The 14,590-nt window shown below is 41.4% G+C and overlaps 2 protein-coding genes across 2 annotated transcripts in view; one reads left to right on the top strand and one right to left on the bottom strand.

Annotated features, from left to right (window-relative positions):
• The window catches only part of LOC111861939, a 268,942-nt gene that overhangs the window by 182,324 nt on the left and 72,028 nt on the right, over positions 1-14,590 (bottom strand). The window lies entirely within an intron of this gene.
• The window catches only part of LOC111861972 (adenosine receptor A2b), a 159,166-nt gene that overhangs the window by 139,911 nt on the left and 4,665 nt on the right, over positions 1-14,590 (top strand). Inside the window, exon 2 of the mRNA XM_033750515.1 lies at positions 9,436-11,143. Coding sequence (XP_033606406.1) covers positions 10,244-11,143 — 900 coding nt within the window. The 5' untranslated portion in view covers positions 9,436-10,243. The remainder of the gene's footprint in view (positions 1-9,435; positions 11,144-14,590) is intronic.

The raw sequence follows: 14,590 nt of genomic DNA, 5'->3' as shown, positions 1-14,590 counted from the left end.
ATTTGAACATACTGTTTCATTGATTTCTCACTCATTCATCTCTGTCTTTAATGTAAATTAAAACTGTTTACACTCTCTCTTTAAGTGAAAGTAATATTAAAACCACCTTAATTTCTACATGTTCGGCCTTATTTGGCAATCTTCAGGCAATTGTTCACTATCTGAAAACCGTCGCACTGCACGAGACCACAATTCAATATGCGAGTATTTTCATGCTATTGAATATCGTTTATCGTACTAAAATGTGTTTCTTTGAGAATACAATGGCCATACGCCCAACTAATGAGAACACACGTACGAACGGGACACAAACATGGACGTCGCAAGAAGAAAATAAGGCGGAACAGAAAGAGTTTTCATTCTAAGGGGGAAGTGGAGGTATGGATCCACGATTCTTGACTATGACTCTATGGGGAATCGAAACTCGGCCGTCCAGCCAGTAGCCCGTCTCTGTATCGACTGAGACATCCTGACCGAATCCAACACCTAATTAGAACTTCTGAAGAAAGAACTTTTATGCTGATATATGCATGAAGACAAAAAGAGGCTACTAATTTAATAGACAAAACTGACTGATCTTTTTAATTAAATTTTCTCTGGAAATTTTTAACTTTATTAAGCACCTTACAAATGCAGCGATACTTAGATTGAGGTGTGCTGAGACATGACATTGTACGTTCTGGTAGCTGCTTATGATCATTAAGGCGTGAGCAGAAAATTCCTAAGTTCCTGAGGGAGACCACGAGAAACAGGATTGAAGATGACTGGTCCCCGGGTACTCTCAAGAGTGCTAACTGCCAATGTCTGTTGGGGGCCAGACTAAACCTGCAAGGAGGAGGGCACGCAGATGCACACGCAGGGAGACGCTGCCAAACTTTAGGCGACAAATTAAAATTCTGACTAACTATGTAGTGGGTTTATCTTGGCCTGAACACGCCAGAAGGAAAACTGCCAGACGAAGCAAATTCCTCACTACAATCCACATAAGACTATTACTAACTAACTAATGCCACAGATTATCCGAACGGATTGGCATAGCTGTATTCTTGACTCGTATTCGGTATGCGCTAGGTTCGAGTCTTGGAAGGGACACCGGCTACATTTAAAGGTTTTTAGTGGGTTTCTTAGTTCCTTCAGGTAAGTGCTAGTACCATCATTAGGCCACGATCGCTTCCTTCCAAATCCTTTCTTATTCATCCTCAATATACATTGTATCTACATTTTCTTATAACTCCCATAAATTACATAACTCTATATCAACTCTTTTTTATTTGATCGTCCAAATTATAATCACCAATGCTATATATATTATCGATAATGAAGTCATCGTTAAATAACAAAATTAAAAAAATACCACTTGTGCCACATAAAAGACATCGTGTCATTAGCCACAGCAAAATTTGTACTTGGAGTAATGTAACGTAACAAGTGTTACAAACATCAAAAAACGTATGTGTGTACATATGTAGGTTAAAGCAAGGCTGTGATCTGTATGGTCAGTCACCCGATTCTGTCAGCACCAGAGAGTTCATCGCCTGCTCTGTCGGTTAATCACCGCCAAAACACTAGGCTAATCACCTTGTGTATATACCTCTATTCAAAATTCAGACCATTTGTACCAGCATTTAGTCACTTGCCAAAAACAACTTCTGTTGCACAAGTAACCTTCCACGAGTTACCGACAGGCGCTAGAGAACATTTACTTTACGCTGGAAAACACTGACCTTGTCTGTTATTTTCTAAGCTTTTATGTCATTATTAAAATATTCACATATTTATTTATTTTATCATTTCCTTATTTATTTATGGCGTACTTTGTTTTGTACATATAAAACAATACTTTAACAGAGAAACGGAAGTTCTGAAAGTAAATTATTTGGGGTTACCATAGCATCAAATTATAGGGAGTTAGCATATCACATGGAGGTAAGTTATATAGTAGGTAACGACTAATCGAAAAAATATTTTGTTTTTGTGCATCCTATATATTCACCGATTATTGACAATTATTTTATGTGGATAAATGTAAGGTAAAAAATGTAAAGTTGTTCCTGTGCTTAACTAATTAATCACTAAGCCATGAAGGTGTATTAGGGAGTGAATGTATACATTGGTACTAGTTGAAGGTGAGTGGTCGGCTTCAAGCCTCGGGGAAAGTGCTCTAGATACCCATTGGATAGGAGGTACTCGAACTCCGACCCCTCGGTTGTCCAGCCCGTATTCAGTCGCTATACTGACTGCGCTATCCCGGTGTAGTATACGAAGGAGACGGTTTACGACTGAATATTTGTGCGTGCTTTTCATTGGAGACAGCGTTAAATGCTGGCCTTGACGTGTAAAGCAATAGCACGTAGGACTGGAAAGACATACAGGAGAAAGGAGAGGAAATTAGTAGTTCGAAATTGTATATAAAAATTTAGATTTCCATCTGAATTCTCAACGGGCATTACACTAGTGGTAATGTATTCATTTAAACTATGGCTCGCTTAAAAAGATTCCTTTAGCTTACATTTTAACGCATCAAATTGTAAGATGAATAATGACCAATGAAGTTGAATGGATTTGAAAGGAATAGACCATGACTTAATTTGAGGTGTTACACTGGCATATGCCTGGAAAAACTATCGAAAAACACGAAAAATCTCTATCAGTATATAAGATGCCCCGCCTGAGATTCGAAGTGGGCACCTGTTGACTACAAATCATAAGTATTACCGCTTCAGCCAATATGCTCGGTGGAAAGAACTGTGATGATACAAACTGCACCGAAAAATTGGAGGTTATTTGTGACGAAAGACTTGTAGTTTCTGTTAATGTCCACTGCTGAAGGTAGATCCTGTACCATGAAGTTGGTTTATGCAAGTTACGGATATCCTAATTTTGCCAAGTTTGGGTCTCTGTAGCGACTGAAATGAATTTAATAACTTACGATTCCGACTGTGCAGAATGCGGAAACTTATGCGGCTGCTTGTCGACAGGGTAGAAGAAAGTGAGTATCACTTGCGACAATCCGAACATAGAAGCTTCTCACAATGAAAGCCGCATTTTAGCTAGAAGATGCAATGACGACGAAATGAAACCATGCTCTAAGATACCTAACAGCTCAAATGCATCGTCCACTTCTCTCTCACACCACTTCTAATTAAAGTTTTAGTCATTTATTTCCTCAACCAACAGTAATATCCGGAAATAAAATACAGGAGACAGAATCACATATCACACTGTCAACTGTATCCACATGGAGTCAGCATGAAACAAATCTTCTGGGATGTGATGCCGTGTAGTCCGGTACAAGCTTATCGACGTGTCGTGGGAACGTACTCTCTCCATTTCGAAGTCTGCCACAATATGTTAAGCAAGCAACGTGCAAAAAGTGAGTTCCTCAGAAAAGTCAATGAACTTCTACCGGACTACAAATCGCCACATTACAGAAGATAGCAATCCTCATAGCTACGGTAGTGAGAATTTCATATCCAGCAGGTCTAGACTGTAACTAACTCCATTCAGTTTAGTCCTCTTGTGAACTTAACAACTGCTTCCTTACTCAAGAAACTCTGGCATTTTATGCAACCTGATAATTTATTGCGTGTTCAGATGATCCCAACTCTGATGTCTATCCTAAGCCAGATGAATCCAGCCCGCATAATCACATCCTATTACTCTAAGATCAGTTTTAATATTATTCTTCAATATATGCATTGGTCTCCCTAGATGTACCTTTCCTTCAGCTTTATCCAACCAAAATTTTACACTCAATTCTCTTCCACCCCTCTTAGGCGCCCTTCTCACCCTTCTTAACCTGACCATCTTGACGACATTTTGGTGAAGGATACAATTGCTCGTACCTGTTAACAATTTTCAATTATTAAACGGCTGTTTGCTTGTCTCGATGTTTTCAATTACCTCAATTATTTTGGAAATATTCAAGGATTTATGTTAAGGCAACTCGTGGATGTCAGCTTACCAAAATGTTACGATCCAAAGAAACCGGGCCCCACCTTACTCTTCCTCATTTTACGACCGGAACTGAGGGCGAATTATCCAACACTTTCGCTAAAGGATGTAGGCTACACTCGACTGAATCAGTAAACATCATAATCACAAATAACAGAGCCTTTAGTTTAACTTTAATCGTTAATTTCATGGCTTCGATAGTACGTTGCCGATCACAGTTGGCCGCGCGGTCTAGGGCATGAACTGTCTTCGCTCGCTTGAACGCTGGGATCGTGGGTTCGAGTCCCACTCAAGACATGGCTGTTTGTGTGTGCGTTTATTCTGTGTTTGTGTTATCCTCTTTGTAGGTAGAGGCCTTGCGACGGGTTGATCAGTCGTCCAAGGAGTCCTACCGACTGTGTAAAAAAGATTACGAAACTAAAGGAAAGGCCTAGGCCCTATAAAAGAGCTGTAGTGTCATTGGTGAATGAATGAATAATTACGTTGTTTAAATTGTTGAATTTTTAGACATTATCCGTCATTCTGTTTTTCATTTATGATGCAGTTAGCCCCTGCTCCGGAGATAAGGACAACCTCTGCTGATAAGACCCAAATAAATTGAATATTTGATATGATACAAATTCCGTCCCAAGTGCAAACAATATATTATGTGTCCTTGATCTTGCTCCTCTACACTACATGTTTCGGCCTCAGACGGCCATCATCAGGTGTATAACACTCACGTCGCTGTCACACTGCACTCAGCCCAAAATTTAACATTTAAAACGCTTTCCTTGTTATTATCAAAATCTACTTCGTTGATATCCGTCTGGATGTAGATTATTTTATACACGTTAATTTTGACGTGCCTGTAGTAGCACTATAAAATCTTTAGTTCTAATTTTAAAATCCTTTAAAATTTTTTCTCTAATTTTAAATTTAAAATTGTTAGGGTTACTCGCCCTATGTCTAAAGTGCTGCAGCGGCTAGTTCTTGTTCCCACACTGTATAGGTGTTATCTTGTGTAGTCTTCCTGTGTGTGTGCCGCTGTTATTCTTTACTACGTGTCATTTGTATCATATCATTTATCGTATGGAGTGCAACAGGATGCTTAAATATAATATTGTAAATTGAATATTTACCTGAGGATGGAGAGAGAGAGTCCAGTTTCAGAAATGTTGTTTAAAAAACACGACAAAACTCAATGTCCAAAAATTCAATAATTTTATTAATATACCATTGTCACGAACTTCAAATCTTATGTATACAGCCATTTTTTTTTTCCTTTTGGCTCTACAGCCCCAATCTGGGCCTTGGTTTACCTCCATGAAACTCTCCGTTTCACTTCGGTTTACTAGATCTTAGACATTCGGTAGGACCCCTTGGGCGGATAATCAGCTCGTCGCAAGGCCTCTACCTGTATACAAACACAGAAAAACGCACACAAACAAACACTAAACATCCATGCTCTGAGTGTGATTCGAACCCACGATCCCCGCTTTCGAGCGAAAGAAGACAGTGCATGCCTTAGACCGTACGGCCACCGTGACCGGCGTGCAATCATTTACTTTAAGAAATTTTATATATTGGGCCCCTATTCTCTAAGAATATATAGACCCCACTGTAATTCAATTGGTAGAATTATTGTAATTTCGCCTTCCGGGCACGGACTATCTGAAGAAGCGTTGCAAATTTTTGAACTAAAAATCAGAATACAAAACTTCGACGCTCAGCAGTTTAGGGTTCTCGAGTTACTGCCAAACTCATGCTTTCTAACGGCTACCTCTTGAGTTCTGAATGGAACGATCATCTGCAAAGCTGCTCGTCGACCACGTGTTTCATTAATGAGCTGAATGTGTCTGATTGTGAAGGCTTTTCTTTCCTTGGCACTACAGCCCCAGTGGACCTAGGCCTACCTGCATGAACTTCTCCGTTCACTTCGGTTTTTCTAGATCTTACACATTCGGTAGGACTACTTGGGCGGCTGATCAGCTCGTCGCAAGGCCTCTACGTGTACACAAACACAGATAAACGCACACACACACAAACTAAACATCCATGCCCTGAGTGGGATTCGAACCCACGATCCCGGTTTCCAAGCGAGCGAACACACTACATGCCTTAGACCGCTCGGCTACCGTGACCGGGGATTGCGAAGGCTATCGGTAGGATTTGTGTGATTCATTAAACGGAAGACATGAGGGGAGGAGCAATGGTGCCTTGTTTTGATTTCATGCTTTTATTTGCTTTGAGAATCTGAGGAAAATCATGAAGACCCTTAGTAGTATAACAGGTCGTTGTGTGTTCGGAAACGTCCCCTGGAACAACTCTCATTGAGAGTTTAATAACACTCACCTAATTAGTTCGCAACTTAATTGACAGTAAGCTAGCGTAATATAGCTTCAGTTGAAGATACATTCTCAAAATATCTTGCGTTTCATAAGAAAAAAGAAAATCTGATTCGACTTCTGGGTGTAAATATAAATACCCACCTGATTTAGCATTATAAATCTCGGAAATTTGTTCTCTCATTGTGTTTATGAGTCTCGTACGCTTCTTTAAAAAACAGATCATTCCCTAAATACCAGCAAGTAAAGCGTGCTCCCCCTAAATACCAGTAAATGATTTATATTTGTAATGAATACGCAGTGTTTTCTATAAAGTAGCAAGTCAATTTTTAAATATTATTTACATTAATTTCATTTTTCACCCTAACGGAGCCATCCTCACATTAATATCGAAATGGTAGAAAGTAATAAAGTACGTTTTCAACTTTTTCTCTTCACTTTACCTATATTCAAATTTATCTTTACCATAAGGACGAATGGACACTGCTTGGGAACCTTCAAAGCCGGAAGATGTTTGTTTCAGCTCTAAAATGTAGTACATCTCACTGTTCTCCCTTCCACTTCCTCTCCTCCCTCTCTTCTTTCTACTTCAAAGGGTTAAAAATGGACGTTATTAGCAGCCACTCTCGTTATGATGTGATATAAAGTCAGTTTTATGCCGTGTATACAAATATATCACAGAAACTAGGTTACCTGGTCGCTTACAACTAACTCGTTGAAGCCTTGAATCCTGTCACATCAACAACCGGCTGCTTGTCACGTGGTGGGTATCTCGACACAGCTGTTCCGTACAGCTTGCTAATGGTTCAGCAGACTGCAATATCGAACTACGCAGACGTGACATGGACACGGCCTCATGAACAGAAACACGTGCGATGAAATGAATGCATGAAATTTGGGCTCGAATCGGACCAGGGACAATCAGTCTTCAGTGTTATAAATGAATACACATCTGTACTCTGGTTTCTAAACATGAAATGATAAAAAAATGGTTTACAGTAAGAATTATATAACTTACCTCCAAATGTAAATTAAATTAAATTCGCTTAGTGGGGGGTGGAGTCCAGCTGGGTCCACTCGGCACGGCGGCCACTGATTGGCCTATTGTAGCCTGCCCCCGGTGATTATGATGGAGAATTTGGTGGAATGAAGATTGGCAGGGGAAACCGAAGTACTCGGAGAAAATGCGCCCCAGTGCCACTTTGTCCACCATAAATCCCACTTTACCAGACCCGCGGTGGGAAGCCAGCGACTAACCGCTTGAGCTATGGCGCGGCTTACCACCAAATGTAAATAATACTTTAGGACGAGAATATTTCAAATTTCTAAACAAAAGGAAGCCATCATACCTTGAGCACTAAGATCAAGAGTTACACAGCATTTTCTTCTGTGGTCTAATTTTCACATTACCTGGCTAAAGATCCAAAGGTCCGGGTTCGATTCCCGGCGCTACCAGATTTTCTGAGAAGTAGTGGGTCTGGAACGGGGTCCACTCAGCCTCGTGAGGATAACTGAGGAGCTATTTCAAGGAAATAACAGCTCCGATCTAGAAAACCGAAATTAACGGCCGTGGAGATTCGTTGCGCTGTCGACGCAACACCCTCTATCCGCTAAAGTTGACACTAACTTCGCCTATAAGCAGCGGTCGCTCGGTCGGTATAGTTCGCTTGCGGACTAGAACAAGGGAGTTTCTTTGTTTCATCCTGTGTAATATTAAAAATAATGTTATATCCGTTTATATATATATATATAATTTTTCTAAGCGTGGCATTTTTCCATTACGCAATTTGGATTTACTATATCAATTAACTGTCGGGCGTTAACACATTATATGGACGGACGCTCCATATTACGTTACGAAGTAGAGAACAATTTTTTATTTCTATGTATCGTGTCTATTTTGTGAGTAGTGGTATTATTTTGATGTGGATGTGTGAAGTATAATATACGTACGCCTTAGTGCGTCAGCCGATAGTTTGTAGAATTGGAAAGGAACAGATAAGAAAATAGGCTAAATTAATAATAAAAAAGCTTATTTAACAAATTATGAGATTTCTCACTGCATTCCGAATGGGTGTTACACTAGTAAACCATAAAGAAGCTGTACCCCTTTACTTAACCTGCTACTGTCTTTAGTCACAGTCTTTAGTAGACTTTCTTTTTTAATTCTTAAACCTTACCTATATAGATCATTATTTAAGGAAAATGTGAAAGATTTTAACTTCGAAATTTAATACGTTTCTTTGTTCTATGTAGGTGTTTACTCGGAGTCGTTATTTACGTGTTTGCAGCAAATTTCATTCAATAAAATGACTGTATTTTTTCAATCTTTAGAAATCTCCTTTAAAAATGTTACCGCTTCCCTTTTCTAGGAAGAATGTGGAGGCAGATGTTTGGTGATCATATATATATACTGCTTCAAAATTGGCCAGTATTAGAGAATGATTTTGTAGGCTTTTTAAGTTTCCTTGAAGATATGCACCCATATATTAATAAGCATTTATACACAAAAAGGTCTCTGGTATTTCAATAAGAAAGATAAAAAACATCTGATCCAAAGCTCGGTACTGAATTCAGTACTGTGCAGCCAGTTTAATCCTTCCTATACCACTAGAATTTTGAAATGCATTTAGAAGTTATCATTTTATCCTTGTCTCGGCCTTCCAGATATGAATATTCCAGCAGGTTTTCTCAATAAAATTGTATAGGAATGTCTTGTTTCTCCCATCCTAGCATCGTTCCCATCACATAGTACCCTCTTCCTTCTACCATTAGTTCGAACGCTTTCAACTAGACAGAATTACCGGAAATGAATATGCCAGTAACATAATTAAAGCAGAAAATTTAGCTGATACTCTCTCAGATTTTTCCAAATGAACTGGAATGTATAATCCAATGGATTATACATGCTGCATCGAATTTTTTATTCACAGATCCACTTCGGGGCATCGGGTGAATTTATCTGTGGCCGTCCTCCCTACGTTCTGCGCACTATATCCCAAGTGTTCGACATGTCATTCGAAAGACGCATTAGTCCTATCCATGCCAAGGCAAACTTTAACTTTGGCAACAGTTTCAAACTAGACAGAAATAACTTTTCAACAGTATCAGAGTGGAGGGCATTTTGTGAAAATTTTCTTTTGCTTCCTTTCAGGTCCGCTGATGGCGTGATGTGTGACATCCTGAACAAACTCATGTTGCAAGTATGCACACAGCAAAACCAAACACCAACAGCAGCATGTTCGTACTTCCATCATACTATGGAAGTGACACGGACAACCCAATAAATTGTACGTGAACATTGGCTCTCTGTCCTTTTTGCGTGTGTACTGATGTTAAATTAGGATAAAAGTAGGCAGGAAGAGAGCGTGTCAAAGTAGTGTTTCTAAGTTCCTTAACTATTTCAAGTTACTTCCGTATATAACTCTACTAAGTGCCCTGCAGGAAAAGAAACCTTAAAACTACCCTCTACAGTTTATCATCTAACAAAATATGTGACCTACACAGAGGATCCAGAAGAACAAATCGTTTGCACAATTCTGAGCTTAATTCTACGTCGCCTGTAATTACATATAACTGTGTAATCATAGGATTAAGAACTTTCTCTCTTAAGAACTTTATCCAAACCTTCATCTCTCAGAGGATGTTTTTGTTTACTTTGCATATTTCTTGCTACATAGACACGAGATGAAAATGTGGCAGTTATGTCGAGACCTCGGATAAAGTCACGTGTAGCAAGTTCCTCTGGCCTTCCAGCTCGAAGCGACACGAGGCAGCTCTCAGGTATACTAATCTCCCTTAAATATATAAACATACAGTGGAGAGACCATGAAGACTGAAGGGCCAGTAAGTGTATTCCATAACACTTGAAGATGCTGACATAGTACAATATTGTCAAGTGAAGAACTGCACAGCATGACAGCATATCATCGTGTTCTAGTGCGTTCTACTCTCCATCAGTGATGGCTACATTGATTCCTCTAGAGACTTCTCTGCGGGGAAACCATACCGAATTGCTCGTCTCCGCATCACACGACACTGGATATGGAGGCATAGCTGCTAGTCATACTCAGACCATGCATCGTTACATTGACAATATGACGTCACGCGTCTCCCCGCGTCTCTACTCGGAACCTCTAGCTGTCGCTACTGCCGTTCTTTTGGTATTCATTCTGTCGCCCATGATACTTTGCGGCAACTCCCTTATTCTTACGGCGGTATATAGGTTTAAAAGACTAAGGACTCCTAGCAACTACCTGCTAGCCTCTCTTGCCTCTTCCGATCTGGGTGTAGGGTTGTTCTTGCCTGTGGGTATGTACCTGGAACTTACGTCCTCGAACAGTGACAATGTTCGAGAGACTATCAACGTGGGACTATGTCTCGTACCGTATTGTTTGGCCATTTCCCTGTGTAGTGCGTCCGTGCTTGTGATGGCAGCCATAGCTGTGGACAGATTCACGTCTTTAGCGCAACCTCTGAGGTACAACAATCTCATAACACACACGTCTGTGGAGAGATACATAGTCGCGTTCTGGTTGTATGCGCTTCTAGTCGGATTTTCGCCTTTAGTTTACAGCCAGTGCATCGCAGCGAGTGCTTCCTTACACGTGCGGAACTGTTCCTTTGGCTCCGTCGTATCCACCCCTGTTCAGCTGTTTCTCTTCTGTTCCGTGTATGGCCCCAGTGCCCTCATACTACTGGTGTGTTACTGTTACATCTATGTGGTGGCCAGATACCACGCCAGGGCCATCTACTCGGTCGAGCTCTCCCTCAGGCAGCACCAGGACGGCGCTCACTCTCGCTATGGACAGACGCTGGCAATCACGGTGGGCCTCTTTCTCTGCCTGTGGCTGCCTTTCCAGGTATCTAGTTTATTTTCTTCTTGGTTTCTTGACGTGGGGTGAGGCTGAGTCTACTTGGTACGTGGGCCACTAATTGGCCTATTATACTAGCCTCGGACGATAAACGATGATGATTGTGGAGCAGTCGATGGAATGCGAACTGGCATGGGAAACCGAAGTACTCGGAAAAAACCTGCCCCAGTGCCACTTTGTTCACCAGAAATCCCACATGACCTGACCCGGGCTCGAACCCAGGCTTCCGCGGTGGGACGCCAGCGACTAACCGCCTGAGCTATGGCACTGCCCTTCCAGATATGTACATAAGTTTACTAAGTTCACTGAGATATAGGTAGTTTCCTAAGTGACAGGTGCCACAGTAGGGGCCAAATAATGGAGCACGAATGTTTTCGGCAACGAATGGACAAAAGCGGTAGCGTAGTTGATTGAGGCACTATGCTACAAGCAGTAAGGTCTCGGGTTCGAATCCCGATGAGCTTACTGATTTTTTTTTAGTTAGTCTAACTCTTCCAGCCTCACTATGACTCTGGGTTCGACTCAGCCTCTAACAGAAATGAGTACCAGGAATATTCCTGGGGGGCTCAAGAGCGGCCGGCGGGTAAGGCTGACAACCTCACCGCCATCTATGAGCCGACTGTTTAGAAAATGTCGGAGCCTCGACATCTCACAGCCCTATGGGCCTTTACGGCCTGTTACAGGAATAGCTTTACCTTTTTATGGACGCAAGCGGCCAGATTTATTCTACGGCGTCAAGTAACTCCTGCCGCAGTAAAGGGGATTCCATTTACTCAATAAACAGGAAATCAGATGAACCCCAACTAGTCTGAATGAAGAGTACTATCACCTGGGATATCACGATGTGTAGTCTCTTGAAAGTCAACTGACGTTTAGCAGGAACATGTGGCCTTCATTTTCAGGGTCGAAGAATATGCTTGTTGCCTGTTTTAACGGTGGTTTCTTATTTGGATTATTCTTCGACCCTGAAGATGGGGAAATATTTTCCTTCGAAACGTCGGTTGACTTTCAAAGAACTACATGGCGTTATATCCCACAATATAGTTCTGTTCATAACCACCGCTGTGAAACATCAAATCCTGCCTAGTCTGAAGAAGGTGAAACAAAATATCCTTGTTGGCCGCGCCATAGCTCAAGCGGTTAGTCGCTGGCTTCCCACCGCGGCGGCCCGGATTCGATCCCGGGGTCTGGTCAAGTGGGATTTGTGGTGGACAGAGTGGCGCTGGGGTAGGTTTTCTCCGAGTACTTCGGTTTCCCTTGCCAAACTTCATTCCACCAATTGCTCCACAATCACCCTCACCTAACATCTGGGGCTGGTACAATAGGCCAGAAGTGGCCGCAGTACATGGGGACTTAGTCCCATCCCACTAGCATTAAAAAATATCCATGTTTATATCGAGCACTGATGACTCGTCCTGTAGACCTTCGTTTTACTGAACTGTTACAGGATTACATTATTATTGCTAGTATTTGTAGTAATATGAGTTGAGATATCTCAGTCGCTATGGGCTATATGGTTGGGATTCGTTTTCCGGTGGGGGCAAGAACTTCCCTTTTCTACAGCATTCAGACCTGCTCTGGCTCCCGTAACCTCCCAATCCCATCGGTACCGGAGGGAGTTCTTTCCCCGCGTTAATGCGACAAGGACGTGAAGCTGACCCATCACCTCCATCTAGCGCCGAAGTCAAGAATTATGGAGCTATATTTTCATTCCCCGTAAGTTTTCATTACATAGTGCTTAATTATTTAAGTATAAGGAAATTTTCCCTTGTTTTATCTGTAGTAATAGTGATAGTGGCAGTAACACTACTAGCAGCACAAACAGCAGTAATAAAAAGGTAAAGTTGTCCCTGTGCTTATCTAATTAAGGACCACGCCATGAAGGCGTATGGAAAAGTGGATGTATAGATCCAAACTTTCTGGGCCTCGGCACTAGTTTGACGTGAGTGGTCAGCTTCACGCTCCAGCCGCTTTATCCCCGAATAAAGAGACCCCCGAACCCATTGAACCCAGTACCATTGGATAGGAGGATGGGTGGGCCCCAGAGCCGGACTGGACAACGTGGAAAAGAGAAAATTCTTGACCCTACCAGGACTCGAACTCCGACCGCTTGGTCGTTCAGTCCGCAACCAGTCGCTATTAGTAGTAGTAACAACAACGGTACTAATAGTAGTATTATTATTGAGTTCTGTACGGAAAAACATGTACTACTACCACTGCTTACTGCTATAAAAATGCATTATTATTATTATTATATCTTTTATTACAATTCAGGTTGGTCTAGAACTAAACGCAGAAAAAACTGTGTGTGTTCGTGCCTCTTCAGCAGAAAGCGGAAAAAAGAAATCGTAATATAAATATAGGGCGGTTAATAAATCATTCGAAAATGTAGAACATTTCAGATATTTGGACATGACAATAACGTTGCGTTCACGTTGAAATTAAGAGCAATCTAATTAGGGGACTATGTAAGATTTGAGGCTTTCACGGCGGTGACTATGAAGAAAGCAGTTCTCTGGGATTTGGCACCGTGTATATGTGTTGTTAACCGATGTTTCGGAGGAACGTACCGCCTCCATCTTCAGGGTAGGAAAAAATATATAAGAAATCTGCAAGCGAAGAGACCGTGAGAACCGGTAAAAGCAGACTGAAGATGGAGGCGATACGTTCCTCCGAAACGTCGGTTAACACCACATATACACGGTGCCAAATCCCAAAAGACTGCTTTCTTCTTAATTAGGGGAATACTTGCCACCAGCCAATTCAGAACCCTTTGTCTTCACATCCCATAACTAAACACGAGCAGATTACTGTATACAAACTAAAATGTAATGACACTCAATCCCTCTGCCTGATGCAGGCTTATATACTGGATGCTGAGGAGGCTGTCTGGACCTAAGAGGGGGGGAAGGAACAGGATTCTGTGGGAGATTGCTTAATGAAGAGCTTTATAACTTGTACCCTCCACTGATTATTATTAAGGTAATCAAATCAAGGGTCGATCGCAGTGGCCGCGCGGTCTAAGGCATGAACTGTCTTCTCTCGCCTGAACCCTGGGATCGTGGTTTCGAATCCCACTCGGAGCATGGATGTCTGTGTACATTTATCCTGTGTTTGTGTTATTCTGTGTGTAGGTAGCGGCCTTGCGATGGGCTGATCCCCCGTCCAAAGAGTCCCAACGACTCTGTATAGGATCAGGAAACTGAAAAAAGCACCCAAGGTCCAACAAAGGGCTGTAGAGCCATAATTCAATTGAATTCAGCTCAATTCTTTCTTATTTATGTGCCGAGTCAACAGGTACAAGGCCAATTACAGACACAGCACAGTGTAGATACAAGTAATTATAGTATCGACATATTAATGCAGAAAAGTAAACAAAGATATAATAATAATAATAATAATAATAATAATAATAATAATAATAATAATAATAAT

Source organism: Cryptotermes secundus, unplaced genomic scaffold, assembly GCF_002891405.2.
Source record: "Cryptotermes secundus unplaced genomic scaffold, Csec_1.0 scaffold181, whole genome shotgun sequence".
In the NCBI taxonomy this organism is placed as follows: domain Eukaryota; kingdom Metazoa; phylum Arthropoda; class Insecta; order Blattodea; family Kalotermitidae; genus Cryptotermes; species Cryptotermes secundus.
The sequence above is the reverse complement of the archived record's forward strand: the minus strand, read 5'-3'. Positions and strand labels throughout refer to the sequence as shown.